This window comes from Chrysemys picta, chromosome 8, assembly GCF_011386835.1.
Source record: "Chrysemys picta bellii isolate R12L10 chromosome 8, ASM1138683v2, whole genome shotgun sequence".
Taxonomy (NCBI): domain Eukaryota; kingdom Metazoa; phylum Chordata; order Testudines; family Emydidae; genus Chrysemys; species Chrysemys picta.
Window position 1 is genome coordinate 10,797,229 of NC_088798.1, and position 15,913 is coordinate 10,813,141.

Here is a 15,913-nt window from a genome sequence, read left to right on the forward strand (position 1 = left end):
AACCCTTGAGGGCTCAACCAATTGCTAGTTCATCATTTAGCAGTAAGGCATTCCCTGGGAAATATCTTACCCTCTGACTCCTCCACCTCAACCAAGCTTCACAATCATCATCACCACTGTGTACCAATATTAAATTGTTTGTTTAAAACTTATTGTGTGTGTGGTCTTTTGTCTGGTTGAAAAAAAATTCCCTGGAACCTAACCCCCTCATTTACTTTAATTCGTATGGGGAAATTGGATTCACTTAACATCGTTTCGCTTACAGTCGCATTTTTCAGGAACATAACTACAATGTTAAGTGAGGAGTTACTGTATACATTAGGTAGGAATTTTTGGCATATAGGAGAGAATGTGTGAACGATCTTGGTAATTTGCTAACAATTTGAGGACTTAATCCCAGAGAAGGATAGAGGAAAACCCCCCACCTGTTAAAATATTCCAGCTCTGGCAGTGCTCAATGTAGTAAGATGAGGCCCTGAAACAAACTCTTGTGTCAGAGGCCCAGTCTGAGGCCTGAAGCCTGAACCAAAGTACTTCCAGGCATTGCTAAGCAAAAGCTGGTCTGTGAGCCAGAGGCAGGCCCCACTCACAGAAGATGGTTGCTAGAAGCAGGTGCATCCACACAAGTGCTAATAAGAGGAACTTGTGCCAAGATGACATCAGAACACTCCACAGAGATAACAAGGAACAGGCAGGTGCATCTTAAAGACAGGATCAAAAGGACAGCATGATGGATAGATCTGTTTGAAACAACATGATCAAAGGGGGAGACAGCACCCTAATGAGCCAAGGGGCTGTACTTCAATACGTCAGTTGGGATGAGTAATCTGTCCTGTAACTGTATAAAAGTAGGTCCCGGAGTGCGCATCTTTGTCTGACCTAGGGGGCAGTGGAAAGTCCCGCCACTGACTCAGCCGGTCCATTGCCAGGGGGCACAAATTCGTAGTATGTCTTGTAGAGTCTATGGGAAACTATTACTGTGCTTCGTTTGACAATAAACCTGGCTCGGGTTCCTTCGTAGAGTCTGTGGTCTTTGGGGGTTCTCTCAGGGTCTGCTGTGTCAGCTATCTGCACAGAACTAGGGCAGCACACAGAGGGAACACGCACGCAGCCGACTGTTATCAACAAACAAGAGCAGAGCACCACACTGGTAGCTACTGACAACACTCAACACTGGATGCTTTAAAAGGTAATCTCCCCCATCACCCCGCCAAATGTTGCATTTACTTATATGATATTATACTATGGGGGAAAATGTTCCTCTGACCCCAGCCAGTGATCATTTTATGCCCTAAGGATTTATACCCCTTATAACATTTTTATCCTAGCTAGTGTAACTACACTTTTTCATAATTAAAGCTATGTCCAATTATGTTTCTGAATCTTACTAAGCAGCCTCAACAACATCCTACAACAGTGAATTCTAAAGGCCAAGTGTTGGGGGAGTATAGTTTTTATACAGTTTAAGTCTGCTGCAGGACTGGAATATTTTAACACCAATGTTTGTTCCAGGATCAGAAATTTCTACTAGTCCTAAAAGCATGGATCATGGTCCATCCAAATATCTGTAACTGTCAGGTCATGTGACAGATTTTAAAAATGACACCATTCTGATTAGCATCTTGTTCTCCTCATTTCTCCTTCCACTAACCATTTTAGCTGCTGCTATCTCACAATCTACAAGAATTAGAAAATTACACCTATCAACTGGAACCTATAATTCTCAGAAGCGTGCAGATAGTTTATACACCAATCACTAGTTTTAGCTGTTTTCTAGACATCAGCCACTAAAATCAGGTCAGAAATCAAGTGTGTGTGGAGGGGTGGGGGGGGGGAGAGGAGGGAGGTAAAAATGAAGATGAAATCAGAATGTAGAAGTTTTAAAAGGAGAGGCACTCTTACAACCTGTCACTTAAATCGATGTTTCTATTACTCTAGTTTGTGGAGCAGCTTCTGTCACAATGGAAAAACGTGTGTTATAAGGATTGATGTTTTCTGCTACGTGTAGGCTAGTCAAAAACATTCAGATTTCTACAGGCTTTTTTCTTTCTTTCTTTCTTTTTTTTTTATAAAGTTGCTCAAAAGCCTCTCTGCATCCCTATGGTGCTTTGCATCTTTATTTGATGTGAATACAACTTATGACACCAGAACTGAAGACATCCAACAGGAGAGAACCAAACCACAAAGTGAACTGGACAGATTTAAGGGAAGAAAAGGGATGAAGAAGGTTGGAGGTAACAAGGAGAGATTCAATTCTAAGAAATGTAAACTCCTATTTCCCAGTGTAGGGTGTGTGAGTGAAAGACATACAAAATGGAGGAGGCATAATCAAGCAGCTACACCCACTGCACTACAGCAAGTTCAGCACCATCTTGACTCCTCCATCTTATCCCAGTAATGCTATTTCATATAGCCATGAACTGGAGATGATGTAGGGAATGTGTGGAATCGGAACTTGGAGGGAAGATGTCCACAAGAGAATCTTTGGTCCACAATGTGGAGTCCAAAAACCACTGCCTTAAACCATTGGGAAGCTGGGATTCTCAGCACCCATTTCTAACCCAGATGGTTCAAGAGAGTGACTTTAAAATGGGTGCTGGCCCTTCAGTTCACTATGCCCATTTGTTACTAGATAACAGGAGAGGCTTAAAAGAAATCTCCATCTAACAAATTCTTCTGCTCTTACCTTGTGGAGCTGGGGGCATATCCTGGAGATCTACTGGCTGTCCACTGTCCAGTGCTTCTAAGACCATTGTAAATTTCTAAAACAAACAGAAAAACAAAGCCAAAGGAGACTTATTCTTGTGTGTTCAGAAACCATCTGTGATCATGTGGAGCAGCCATGTGAGCACAGGGAGCATTTGCCAGGATTGAGACTCCTAACACAGAAGCTTGGTTTGTGAATAGCATACCTTGCCAGTCTTCATATATTCTTTTGCCTTCTCTAGATCTCCTTGCTGTTTGGCTTTCAGAGCTGCTAATTTATACTCTTTCTGTCTTGTAACCAGTAGTGTTCGTGTGCTCGTGCTAAGGGAATCTACATAAGAATGAAATCAAGACTTATACAAGCACCTCATATCTGCATCCTTTGACATTCTCATATATCCAAAGATCCATTATTTCCTTATTGCTTTGACTCACACATCCACATTATGTACAGTGGCTTCTTTATCCAGGGGCATCCCCAGAAGTCCTGCCAACCATGGCAATTCCAGCAACAATGACAAACCACCACTGTGCAATTCCACAGTGCTTTTCATTAAGATCACAAAGTTCTTTACAAACAGTGAATTTTGCCTCACAGCTCCTCTGCCAGGCAGGGAAGCATTACCATAATTTATTGACTGAGGAACTGAGGCAGAGAGACCATAATAAGAGACATGTACAGACACCTCAGCAGAGGAAGGAACCTTTAGGAAGTCTTCATCCTGTGACTATAGCACATCTTAAGATGAAATCTGGGAGTCAGGACTCCCAAATTCTATTCCTGACTGCAACTGACTCAATTAAGTGACCCTGAGCAAGCCATGAACTCTCTGCCTCAGTATCCTATTTGTAAAGCATTTTGATATGCTCACGTAAAAGGTGCTACAGAAGTGCAATGTATTATTGAATCATAACCTGGCTGGGAAGATGTGTGCTCCAAGGAAGGCTGGCATGTTGAAATTACCTACCATCTTGTAATGTAGTACCCATTTCTAGGACAGAAGTAGCAGCAGCATGACATTGTAAAGAGGATGACCCCGGAGACAACTTCATATCATTGACAGGCTGTAGCTCATGGTCTGCAGAGGATTCCATTTTCTCCTTGGGTATTACTTTGGTTGGATCACCTAAACTCTCTGGCACAGCTCCTGTGGTTTGAGGCATATTAGCAGAGCTTCTCCCTGATGCTACAGGGGGTGGCATTTCTTCCTCATTGATCTTTTTGCCCTTCTTCATTGCAGCCAACATGGTTTCCAGTGTCTAGCAAAAATTGAGGAGTGAAGTCAACAGGTACTGGCATTTCCATCACATACACAACTTGTGTACAATCACCACAACTCAGCAAACTCATATCCTTATTTACAACAGCAACCACCATGTCATTCTTTTTGGAGAGCTACTAGGTATCTTTGCCCATTAGCATTTCCCTCTCCTATTTTCTTGGTCACATGGGAGTCCTAGCCCTGGTGAAAGATGCCTGATTGACACAGCAGCACACAGCAACAATTTTTCTCTATCGAGCAAGTAATACAAGCTTCCTCCAGTCTATCCTGTCAATGTATTACAACATACATGGTGGTAGAGGATCCTACCTCTAGTAGTGAGAAGACACGTCAGTCTCTATGGCCCAATCAATCTTTTGTGACTCAGACTTCCAAAATGTGAGCCATTCAGTGCCAACTGTGGAACTAGTTTTTGTAGCAAGTCTAGGTATATTTTAAACACAGCCTTCAGTGTGGTATCTTAGTGCCAGTGCAGATCTCTGTCCAGCAGATCTGGAATGAAATCACCAAATTCATTTCAAATGGCCCAGGCAGCCATCAGATGGTAACAGCCAGAACTGGATTTGAACCAGCGTTTGAGAGGTGAAAGGCCCCTGGCTCCTATTTCCAAACTCATGAGCTACATAGTTCCCTTGCTAAGTAAAGCTCAATTTCAGCTCAGTTCTTTATCCCAACACCAAACATTATCCCCACTACAGGGGCTACTTAACACCTAGGTTAGGCAACAAAGCCAAAAAAGTAACATGGACTTCACAGCAGAACATGCATTTACCTTCTACAAGTCATCTCACTGGCTAAAATGGTAACAAGACATTAAAAAACCCAAACAATGACAAGGCTGGAATTTGTACTTTCAGAAAACCAGTCATCACGCTGTTTAATAAGCAATGTTTTTATAACTATTAGGGGCCGGCTCTGTGGGAGATCTGGGTTCAAATCATATCCAGACAGAGTCTCACCTACCACTGCTGCTGCAGACCCAGAAAAGACTTGAGTGCTGTGAGATCAACATGTGTAGTATGAAGAGGCAGGATTAGGAGAGAAATGCCAGCATAGAATCATAGAAATGTAAGGCTGGAAGGGACCTTGAGAAGTCATTGAGTCCGGTCCCTGTGCTGGTGCAGGACCAAGTAAACCCAGACCATAACTGACAGGTGTTTGTCTAACCTTTCTTAAACAACCTCTAGTGAAGGGGATTTCACAACCTCCCTTGAAAGCCCATTCCAGTGCTTCGCTATCCTACAGTTAGAAAGTTTTTCCTAATATCTAACCTAAATCTCCCTTAAGTCCATTACTTCTTGTCCTACATTCAGTGGACATGGAGCACAACTGATCATAGTCCTCTTCATAACAGCCCTTAACACATCTGAAGACTCATCAGGTCTCCCCTCAGTCTTCTTTTCTCAAGACTAAACATGCCCAGTTTTTTTAACCTTTCCTCATAGGCCAGATTTTCTAAACCTTTTATCATTTTTGTAGCTTTCCTCTGGACTCTCTCCAATTTGTCTACATCCTTCCTAAAGTGTTGCATCCAAAAATGAACATAGAACAAAGGCCTCACCAGTGTTAATATACCCCCAAAACATTAGCTTTTTTTTTTGGCAACTGCACCACATTGCTGACTGATATTCAATTTGTGACCCAGTATAATTTTCTTTTCAGCAATACTACCATGTAGCCAGTTATTCCCCATTTTGTAGTTTTACATTTGATTTTTTCCTTCCTAATTAAAGTAATTTACACTTATCTTTATTGAATTTCATCTTCCTGATTTCAATCCATTCTCCAATTTGTCAAGATAGTTTTGAATTCTAATCCTGTCCTCCAAAGCACATGCAGCTGCTCCCAGCTTGATGTCATTTTCAAATTTTATAAGCACATTCTCCACTCCATTACCAAGTCATTAATGAAAGTAGTGAATAGTACCAGATCTAGACTGACCCGAGAACCCCACTAGATACACCCTGCCAGTTCAACAGCGAACCATAGATAACTACTCTTTGAGTACAGTCTTTCAACCAGTTGTGCACCCACCTTATAGTAATTTCATCTAGACTGCATTGCTTGAGTTTAATTATGAGGAAGTCATGTGGAACTGTGTCAAAACAGCCTAATTAAAATCAAGATGTATTAAGTCTACTGTTTCCCTCCTATCCACTAGCCCAGTAACCCTGTCAAAGAAGGAAATTAGGTTGGTTTGGCATGATTTGTTCTTGACAAATCCAAGCAGGCTATAAGCCTGTTATCATTCAGGTGCTTACAACATGATTGTTTAATAATTTGTTCCAGTATCTTTCCACGTGCTGAAGTCTGGCAAACTGGTCTTTAATTCTCTTGGTCCTCTTTGTTCCCCTGTTTAAAAAAAGATAGGTACTGTGTTTGTCCTTTTCCAGTCCTTTGGGACCTCACCCATCCTCCATGAGTTCTCAAAGTGCTAATGGTTCTAAGATTGCTTCAGGTAGCTCCTTAAGTACCCTAGGATGAATATCATCAGACTTGCAGACCTGAATATCTCTAACTTATCTAAATATTCTTTAGCCTGTTCCTTCCCAGTTTTGGCTTGCATTCCTTCTCTCTTGTTATTATTGTGTTGAGTACCTGGTCACCATTAATCTTTTTAGTGAAGACTGAAGCAAAATAGGCATTAAACACCTCAGCCTTCTTGATGCCACCAGTTATGAACACTCCTTCCCCACCAAGCAGAGAACCTACATTTTCCTTTGTCTTTCTCTTGCTCCTAATATCATTTATAGAATGTCACCTTATTGCCTTGTATGACACTGTATGGAATATGAGTGACCATTTGTAATATTACTGATACGAATATTATAAATAGGGCCCTACCAAATTCTCAGTCCATTTTGGTCAATTTCAGTCAGAGGATTTTAAAAATCATAAATTTCATGATTTCAGCTATTTAAATCTGAAATTTCACAGTGCTGTAATTGTAGGGGTCCTGATCTAAAAAGGAGTTGGGGGGGGGGAGGGGAGACAAGATTATTGCAAGGGGGGTTGCGGTTCTGCTACCCTTACTTCAGCACTGCTTCTGGCAGCAGTGCTGCCTTCAGAACTGGGCAGCTGGAGAGTGGCGGCTGCTGGATGGGAGCCCAGCTCTGAAGGCAGAGCCACCACCAGCAGCAGCACAGAAGTAAGGATGGCAGGGTATGGTATTGATCTGGGCCTTCAGCAGCGGCCACTTTCCGGCCACCCAGTTCTGAAGGCAGCGCAGAAGTAAGGGTGACAATACCATCACCCCCCTAAAATAACCTTGCAACCTCCCTGCAACTCCCTTTTGGGTCAGGGCCCCCAATTTGAGAAATGCTGGTCTCCCCCATAAAATCTGTATAGTATAGGATAGGATAAAAGCACACAAAAGACAAGATTTCACGGGGGGAGACCAGATTTCATAGTCCATGGCGTGTTTTTCATGGCCGTGAATTTGGTAGGGCCCTAATTATAAAATTGCTATAAATCTTACAAAATATGCCATGTATCAGTGGAAAAGTTATGATTTGCTAAAGATGATAATCATGTTTATATGTACGTATCATCTTTGTACTATGAATTATAAATATGTGAGCTATATCTGCATCTCAAACTTTGTGCTGTGTTTCTGGGTGACATCCCCAGACTGGCATCAGTACTATCTAGCCTGCTTGACGGCCTATCAAAGGCCATCAGCTATACAATGAACCCATTGAGAGAAGGCAGGGGTTACAACTATGAGTTACCAGGACATATAGGGACATGCCTATGGACAGGGGGTTCCAAGGCTTTTCCATGCCATGTGCTGAGCTTGTGTTTGGGACAAAGGATGTACAAGCCACATGGCAAAGGACATAAAAGGCAGCTGCATCATCTCCATTTTGTCTTTAATCCTGCTTTCCACCTCTGGAGTAACTTAATTACAAACTGAAGCTTTGAACAAAGGACTGAACGACCCATCCAAGCTTTGGATGAATTCCAGAGGGACTTTACATGCCAGCAAACTCACTCATGCTGCTAAGAACCTGATATATGGATTGTGAAGTTGTATGTATCTGACAGTTTGACAATTTAACGACTCTCTGCTTGTTCTTCTCTTTTCTAATAAACCTTTAGTTTTAGATACTAAAGGATTGGCTGACAGCATGATATTTTGGGTAAGATGCAAACTAATATTGATCTGGTGATGTGGCTGCCCTTTGGGGATCAAAAGAACATTTTTGTATAGTGAGAAGAGTTTTAAATAACTTCTCACTTTACAGGATCTGTGTGCTAACTGGTAGCCAGAGATCTGGAATGCAGTAAACGGGGCTGTGTGATTTCTTTTTCAGCTTCTTGATAACCAGTGTGGGGAATCAGGTGCACAGGTTGGTGAGTCTAATTTCAGTGTTAATCACCAATTTTGGGAGAATCTGCTCTCCATTTGCAGCCTGCCCTGACCTTGGCATTTTCAGTGTGGGCTACCCTAGGCACCTACGGGTCACACCTTATATTTGTCTTGCTAGGTGTAACTCATTTTGTGCCTTAATCTTTCTGATTTTGTCCTTATACGCTTGTGCTATTCTTGTGTACACGACGCTCAGAAGCCAGTCTTTCGGACAATCAAGGAACAGCTTTGGACTGTGAAGGGAGCTCTACTCTATTCTTAACTGTGACACTGGGATCTCACAGGCTGGTGGCAGGGTGTGTGGAAACTTCCCACATTGGAAAAACAATAACAAAATATGAAGCCTCAATAAGACAGTAAGTTTCTAGATTGGATAAAGCAGGCTTTTGGGTTTTTCCCTTAGGGAATGACTGCATGTACATTTCCTCCATGGCTAGTATGAATTGGACAGGACATAGAGCTCTTCCAGTTTGCACATTTCCTCTTCCAGGTCTGGCTCTCTCTTGATCCCTTATGTACACCAAGCCATTTAGCAGTTAAGAAGATGTAAGATTCTTCCCTCACTGGGATCTCTAAAGCTTTGGAATAAAACACAAAGCTAGTTGGAGTATGAGACGTGGTGGAGCAGAAGGCAAAGAAACAGGGAACTCACAACAGACTCCTCTTGCACAGCAAGAATCACCTGCCACCGCAGACTCAAACAGCAAATGCCGCTGTTTGGCTGAGAAGTGGCAAACCAGATTAAACTGTTCCTAGTGCAATCTACAATAGCCATATCAGGGGGAGAGACTGTTCCCATTTTCATTATTAAGTGCAGCTGAGGCACTCAGAGGGATTCCTGCCCTCAATGCAAACAAGCAATTTAACAAAGCGAGTGGAAGGTTGGTACCTGGGAAAGGACGTTTTAACAAACAAACAGCTACGTGTGCTAGGGAAGTTACAATAATTTATTCAAAGGGGACACATTGTCACTTTAATAAACATAGGCCAAATTCAGATCTAGTGCAAGTGGGTGTGACCCTCAAAGAAGTCAGAGGGCCAAATTCAGTAGTGACACAAGTTGGTCAGAAAATGGCATGTAAGTTACCTTCAGTCTGCACATCTACTGAATGCCAAATCTGGGCAAGTTACTGGGACACCACTTTACCATGTACACACACTGGGTGTGAATTAGTCCAAACATATATCTTGCATGACCTGTTTATTTCACTATTGAATTTATCCCCTATTTTTCAAACAAAAATTAATTACCCTGTGGTACTAGCACCACATCAGAACAACTGGAAGGATTTTTAGAATCAGGTTTAATGTCTAGTATTAATAGTATTGAATTACTGTTTGCAGTCATCTTGGAATACGAAGATATACTAGTCAGTTTCCTTGTTTATAGTGAGGCTCGGTTCCTGACTCTCATATGCTCTAGCAAAATATTACAATGCGAGATTACAAACACTGCAGAGGATTGTTTAAATATTTTCCCCTTAGATTTCAAATAAAGAAAGTGAATGGAAACATTTCCACTGACCCTAGAAAATCATGTTTATACAAGACCTACATTTTAAACCTAATCTATTTGACAAGATTGCTTCAAATTAGAACTCAACAATGAACACATGGCACAGTCTCCTTAGTCTCTCCTGCACACAACACTTACAGTCAGAAAACCCAGAAAGCACCAAGTAATATTCCTGGATCAATTCTATCCTACATTTAACAAGGACTTTCCTCTTCCACTGAAAGCCGCCCTCCCCCACCCCTTCATGTAATGAATCCAACATACCTTGAGGCCTCTTTCGTACCGTCGCACTTTGCCACTCTCGTCTGCCTCCTTTGCATTAGAGATTGCTGCCTTATAGTTAGCTATTCTGTCCTCTATCGTCCGCTGCAATTCACTGGAAACAGCAGGAGATGTGATCTCAAAAAAAAAAGTGTGGGGGGGAGTAAGGCACATTATTTACTTTCCCAAATTACACATGCTTCACCTTACCACTGAAAAGTAAGCATATCCCTTCTGTACAAAATAACACATGCACACAGACTGGGCTCAGGAATCAAGACAGCAGGAAATGGAAAATTTCTCTGAAACAGAAGGGCACTTGTACTGCACCAATGTTTCCTGGATACATCTCTGGGCTTCCTATCAAAGGAGCAATAGAGAGAATTGGGTGGAGTAGTTTAGGAAACTTACAGCCACAGGGTTACTGGAGACTGGGTGGTTAGGACTAAATGAGGGAGAACAGTGATGCCTCTCAGATATCATATGCCCAGATGGCCTGGGTGTTATTTTGGGGTGCGAATGTTTGTTTTCTTCACCATCTTAACTTTACATCTTTCGAGGATTCTCACAAATTGGCTTCAATACAAGATCTCCTCTTCCCACCTCCTCTAGTAAGGTGGAAAGTCTGCAGTCTGGGACTTGCCCAGTGAAACAAGTGACAGAAATAACCAGTTACCATCCACTACTTAAAAGCACTGTGGTTGTCAAATTGACCTGTCAGATGGCTCCTGATGTAATTATTGCCATTATCTCTACACAGACCTACTCTTGCCCTATTTATTAATATGCACAATGCACGGAAGTCCTGAAATCTGTATTGTATGACAACAGAAGAAAAGCAACAACTGAACAAAAAACTTGCCTGCGTAGACAAATTCAATAGTAAACAGATTCTGAAATTCTACATAACTCAGCACCACTGACAGCCTGCTTAGGAGAGGCCTCAGGATTAAAACAGCAGTGGCTACTGCAAGTTAGGATTCAGGTGCACTGATAAAAGGTTGGGTGTGAGGCACAGGGGCAAAAAACATTGGGATGGTAGATAATTGGGATGCTGGAAATCAGGACTGAGATTTCGCTGCATGATGTACAGTAGAGCCCTGCAACCTGACCCGAATCCAACAGACCCAACTATGGAGTGTCGGGTCCAGGTAGGGTGGGAAAACAAACAGAACCCCCTGGACTCAGGTTGGTGCTCCTCTGACCTGTGGAACAGGTTACAGGGGTGGCTGTGTGCCCCTCTCCTGCTAGCAGTCGCCATCTCGCTACTTATTTGATTATAGGATGTTATAGGCCATGTGAGGGAGGCAGTATGGTCTAGCGGATAGAGACCTCGACTGGGACTCAGGAGACCTGGATGCCATTCCTAGCTCTGCCCTGGCCTGCTGAGTGATCTTGGGCAAGTCATTTCCCCTCTCTGTGCCACCTGTAAAATGATAATCATACTGACCTCCATTGCAAAGCACTTTGAGATCTACTGAAAGAGCACTATATAAGAACTAGATATTACTACTGTTATGTGTAACGTAGCACAGCAGAACTGTGTGGAGTTTCTAGACTCATAACAAGAATACTACAAAGGGAATTAAGGAGCAATAGCAGAGCTGTAAGCTGCACAAAGGAAGTCTGCACACATTACTATTATTTATATAACACCACGGATGTGCTAAGAGATTTACAGGCAGCAAGACAAAATCCCTGGAAGAAGAGCTTACAACATATATTATGTTTGACTCTGTCTGGTGGTATTAGTTACTCATTTTCACAAACACCAAATTCATCTTAAGAACAATGCAAGATGAAATCTAACTATATCAATATAGTGTCAGCTCCCACCAGGAAACGTACAGATGTACAAAATAAGCCAGAATATAAAGTGAGCTTGTCATCTTATAAACTGCATAGTGAGAATGATTCAGTGAAACTCCAAGTCAACCACACATCTCTTTCTTACCTCTGCCTGCAGTTCAGGTTGCTGCTGTATTACTGGTGGAGCTGTTACCACCTCCATCGCTATGGTTTCATCCTCACCACTTTCTGTCTCGTCTTGCTTGCCCAGAACTTCCTGCAACTCTGCCTAGAGCAAGAATCAGTGAGGTGGTTACTGTAAAGCATGCTCTGCTTTCGGCACCACGTGAACAGATGCTGCAGGAACTAAAGCACCTCCCCACTGCCACAGTGAAAAGAACGATTCAGATCCTGAAGTCTTTTGCCCAAGGCAATGTTTCAGTGTAGATTATATGACAATTTGTGTCAAGAGTAACACACCTCCATGGGACACTGGCAAGTGATAATCAACAGTGGTGAGAGAGCTGGTCTGGAGAAAGTATGTACCTTCTGGCTCCAGAAACTAGAGTTAAACCTCAAACAGTCTTTGATGTCCCTAAACTTCTCCTGCCTGACCTAATTTCAATTTGTTTTGCAGCTGACTCCACATACTCTGGTTCTGCCCAGGAGTGGAAATGTTCCGGCACAATTTGAAGGCAATTCCTGGGGAGCTCACAGCCCAACATATGGTGCTAAGGTCTCTTACACAACCCTTTTGTTGGGTAGCTCTCTGAGGACTGAAGAACATGCAGTAGCTAAGACAAGGATTTTATCTTTTCGAAGGTTGTCTAAACCCCAACTTCAAACCTCCAAATAGTCACCCTTCACTAATGACTGAACTAAGTGTAGTTTAGTGCACCCTCCATACAATCCACTCACACACAACACACTTTTAATAAACACAAAAATTTTAGCTCAAGGATATGGTTATTAGGCCCTAGCCAAACTCAGAGCAGAAGTGTCCTAGCCATAACTATAAGTAGAATGATTGCTAAAAGGATGTTGGGACATGTAAGGGTTAAGTAGAGACCTGGGAAACCGCTGATGTGCAGACATGGCATTAGGGGTACAGGCAGACACCGCTTTTGCGCTTGATAGATAAAGTGCTACCCCCTCCCTTCCCTTCTGCTTGCTAAGGATTGATAAGCACTGCAGCTGCATAAGGAATGCGTAAAGCAATATTGTCTCCCCCTCCTTTTTATTTCCAGCTAGCTAAACGAGCTCAAGCTTCCTCCCTTCCCTGCAAACTGCTAATTAAGGGAATTTGTGGCTGCAATTATTGCAAAGAAATGTATTTTCAAAATAAAAATGTCTGTAGAATACGCTTAATGCTGTAAACAGGGGCGGGGATAATTATATTCACTGTATGGCGTTCATATTACTCAAGAAGGGTTTTGGAGGTATTGTAATAAATGTAGGTATTTACATACTAACTTAAATAAAAAGAGTGTGCTGTAACTAATTCAGTGCTTACTCAACAATTGGGTCGAAGGGAACAAGTACCGCAATAAAGAAGCCCGTTTACTCAATCCGCCTCTGGGTCTCCCTGTTCTTCTTCTAAAAGACGGTTACTCACCGTTGTAACTGTTGTTCTTCGAGATGTGTTGCTCATATCCATTCCATTAGGTGTGTGCGCGCCGCGTGCACGATCGTCGGAAGATTTTTACCCTAGCAACACCGGCGGGTCGGCTGTGGAGCCCCCTAGAGTGGCGCCTTCATGGCGCTGAATATATACCCCAGCCGACCCGGCGCCCCCTCAGTTCCTTCTTGCCGGCTACTCCGACAGTGGGGACGGGGGGCGGGTTTGGAATGGATATGAGCAACACATCTCGAAGAACAACAGTTACAACGGTGAGTAACCGTCTTTTCTTCTTCGAGTGCTTGCTCATATCCATTCCATTAGGTGACTCCCAAGCCCAACTTAGGTGGTGGGGTCGGAGTGAGACATTGCTGTGTGCAAAACCGCTGATCCGAAGGCAGCATCGTCCCTGGACTGCTGCACTAGTGCATAGTGTTCTGTAAACGTGTGGACTGACGACCAAACCGCAGCTCTACAAATGTCCTGGATCGGAACTTGCGCCAGGAAAGCCGTCGAGGAAGCTTGGGCCCTCGTGGAGTGAGCGGTGAGGTGTGGTGCTGAGACACCTGCCAGGTCGTAGCAAGTCCGGATGCAAGACGTAATCCAGGAGGATAGGCGTTGTGATGAGACCGGTGAGCCTTTCATTCGGTCGGCCACTGCAACGAAGAGTTGCGTCGTCTTTCTAAAGGGCCTTGTGCGGTCAATATAGAAGGCCAGGGCCCTGCGTACGTCCAGAGAATGCAAACGTTGATCCTGGCGAGAAGCATGTGGTTTAGGGTGAAAGACCGGGAGAAATATATCCTGGTTGATATGAAATGGAGAAACCACCTTAGGGAGAAAGGCAGGATGTGGGCGGAGCTGCACTTTATCCTTATGAAAAACTGTGTAAGGGGGCTCGGATGTAAGCGCCCTGAGTTCAGAAACGCGCCTTGCTGAGGTGATGGCTACGAGGAAGGCTGTCTTCCAGGATAGGTACAGAAGTGAACAGGTGGCCAGTGGCTCGAATGGATGACCTGTGAGCTTGGAAAGAACCAGGTTGAGGTCCCACGTCGGAACGGGCTGACGTTGTTGTGGGTACATCCGGTCTAAGCCCTTGAGGAATCTAACGACCATCGGGTTAGAGAATACCGAGGACGCGAGTTCCCCTGGATGAAAGGCCGATATAGCGGCCAGGTGAACTCTAATTGAAGATATCGCCAACCCTTGCTGTTTTAGGGAGAGGAGATATTCCAAAATGAGAGGAATAGGTGCGTGCAACGGGGACGTGGCTCGTTGTTCGCACCAACAGGAGAACCGCTTCCACTTGGCCAAGTATGTGGTCCGTGTTGAGGGCTTCCTACTGCTCAGCAGAATCTGTTGGACAGAGTGTGAGCACTGCTGCTCTGCCTGGGTGAACCATGGAGCAGCCACGCCGTGAGGTGGAGTGATTGCAGGTCGGGGTGACGCAGGCGACCGTGGTCCTGAGAGATGAGATCCGGGCATAACGGAAGCGGGATCGGTGTCCGAACCGAGAGTTCCAACAGCGTGGTGTACCAATGTTGTCTCGGCCACGCTGGGGCGATCAGAATCACCTGTGCCTGGTCTCTGCGCAATTTGAGCAGTACCTTGTGGACCAGAGGAAACGGAGGGAAGGCATAAAACAGGTGGTCCTTCCAGGGAAGGAGAAACGCGTCCGAGAGGGAGCCCGGAGCTCGACCTTGCAGGGAGCAGAACAGGTGGCACTTCCTGTTGTCTCGAGATGCAAACAGGTCTATCTGGGGAAACCCCCACTTCTGGAAGACGGAATGTATGATGTCCGGACGGATAGACCACTCGTGCGTTTGAAAGGACCTGCTGAGTCGGTCCGCTAAAGTGTTCTGGACTCCAGGGAGGAACGATGCCGTGAGATGGATTGAGTGGGCGATGCAGAAGTCCCACAGGCGAATGGCCTCTTGGCATAGAATTGACGAACGTGCTCCTCCTTGCTTGTTGATGTAAAACATGGCCGTGGTGTTGTCGATGAGAACTAACACACAGCGGCCACGTAGGAGATTGAGAAATGCCTGGCACGCCAGGCGCACCGCCATCAGTTCCCGAACATTGATGTGTAGGGCTAGCTGAGGTGCAGTCCACAGGCCCTGGGTATGGTGCTCGTTGAGATGGGCGCCCCAACCCAGAGATGAAGCGTCTGTGACCAGGTGCAGAGAGGGTTGTGGGGCGTGAAACGGCATCCCCTCGCAAACTACCCTGTGATCTAGCCACCATGTGAGGGAGGTCAGGACCGAGTTCGGGATTGTGACCACCATATTCAGGCTGTCCCGATGTGGGCGGTATATTGATGACACCCAGGTCTGGAGTGGGCGAAGCCGAAGTCTGGCATGCCTGGTTAC

General features: G+C 44.2%; 1 protein-coding gene across 8 annotated transcripts in view; it reads right to left on the minus strand.

Annotated features, from left to right (window-relative positions):
* CC2D1B (coiled-coil and C2 domain containing 1B) overlaps positions 1-15,913 on the minus strand; it is a 74,746-nt gene that overhangs the window by 41,362 nt on the left and 17,471 nt on the right. For all 8 annotated transcript variants that reach the window (XR_010589597.1, XR_010589596.1, XM_005284806.4 and 5 more), the window contains exons 5-9: positions 12,093-12,215; positions 10,142-10,276; positions 3,675-3,966; positions 2,913-3,037; positions 2,687-2,762 (exon numbers count right to left, since the gene is read on the minus strand). Coding sequence is in view for 6 of the 8 variants with exons in the window: in XM_005284806.4 (XP_005284863.2) it covers positions 2,687-2,762; positions 2,913-3,037; positions 3,675-3,966; positions 10,142-10,276; positions 12,093-12,215 (751 nt within the window). In the remaining 2 variants the exon portion in view is untranslated. The remainder of the gene's footprint in view (positions 1-2,686; positions 2,763-2,912; positions 3,038-3,674; positions 3,967-10,141; positions 10,277-12,092; positions 12,216-15,913) is intronic.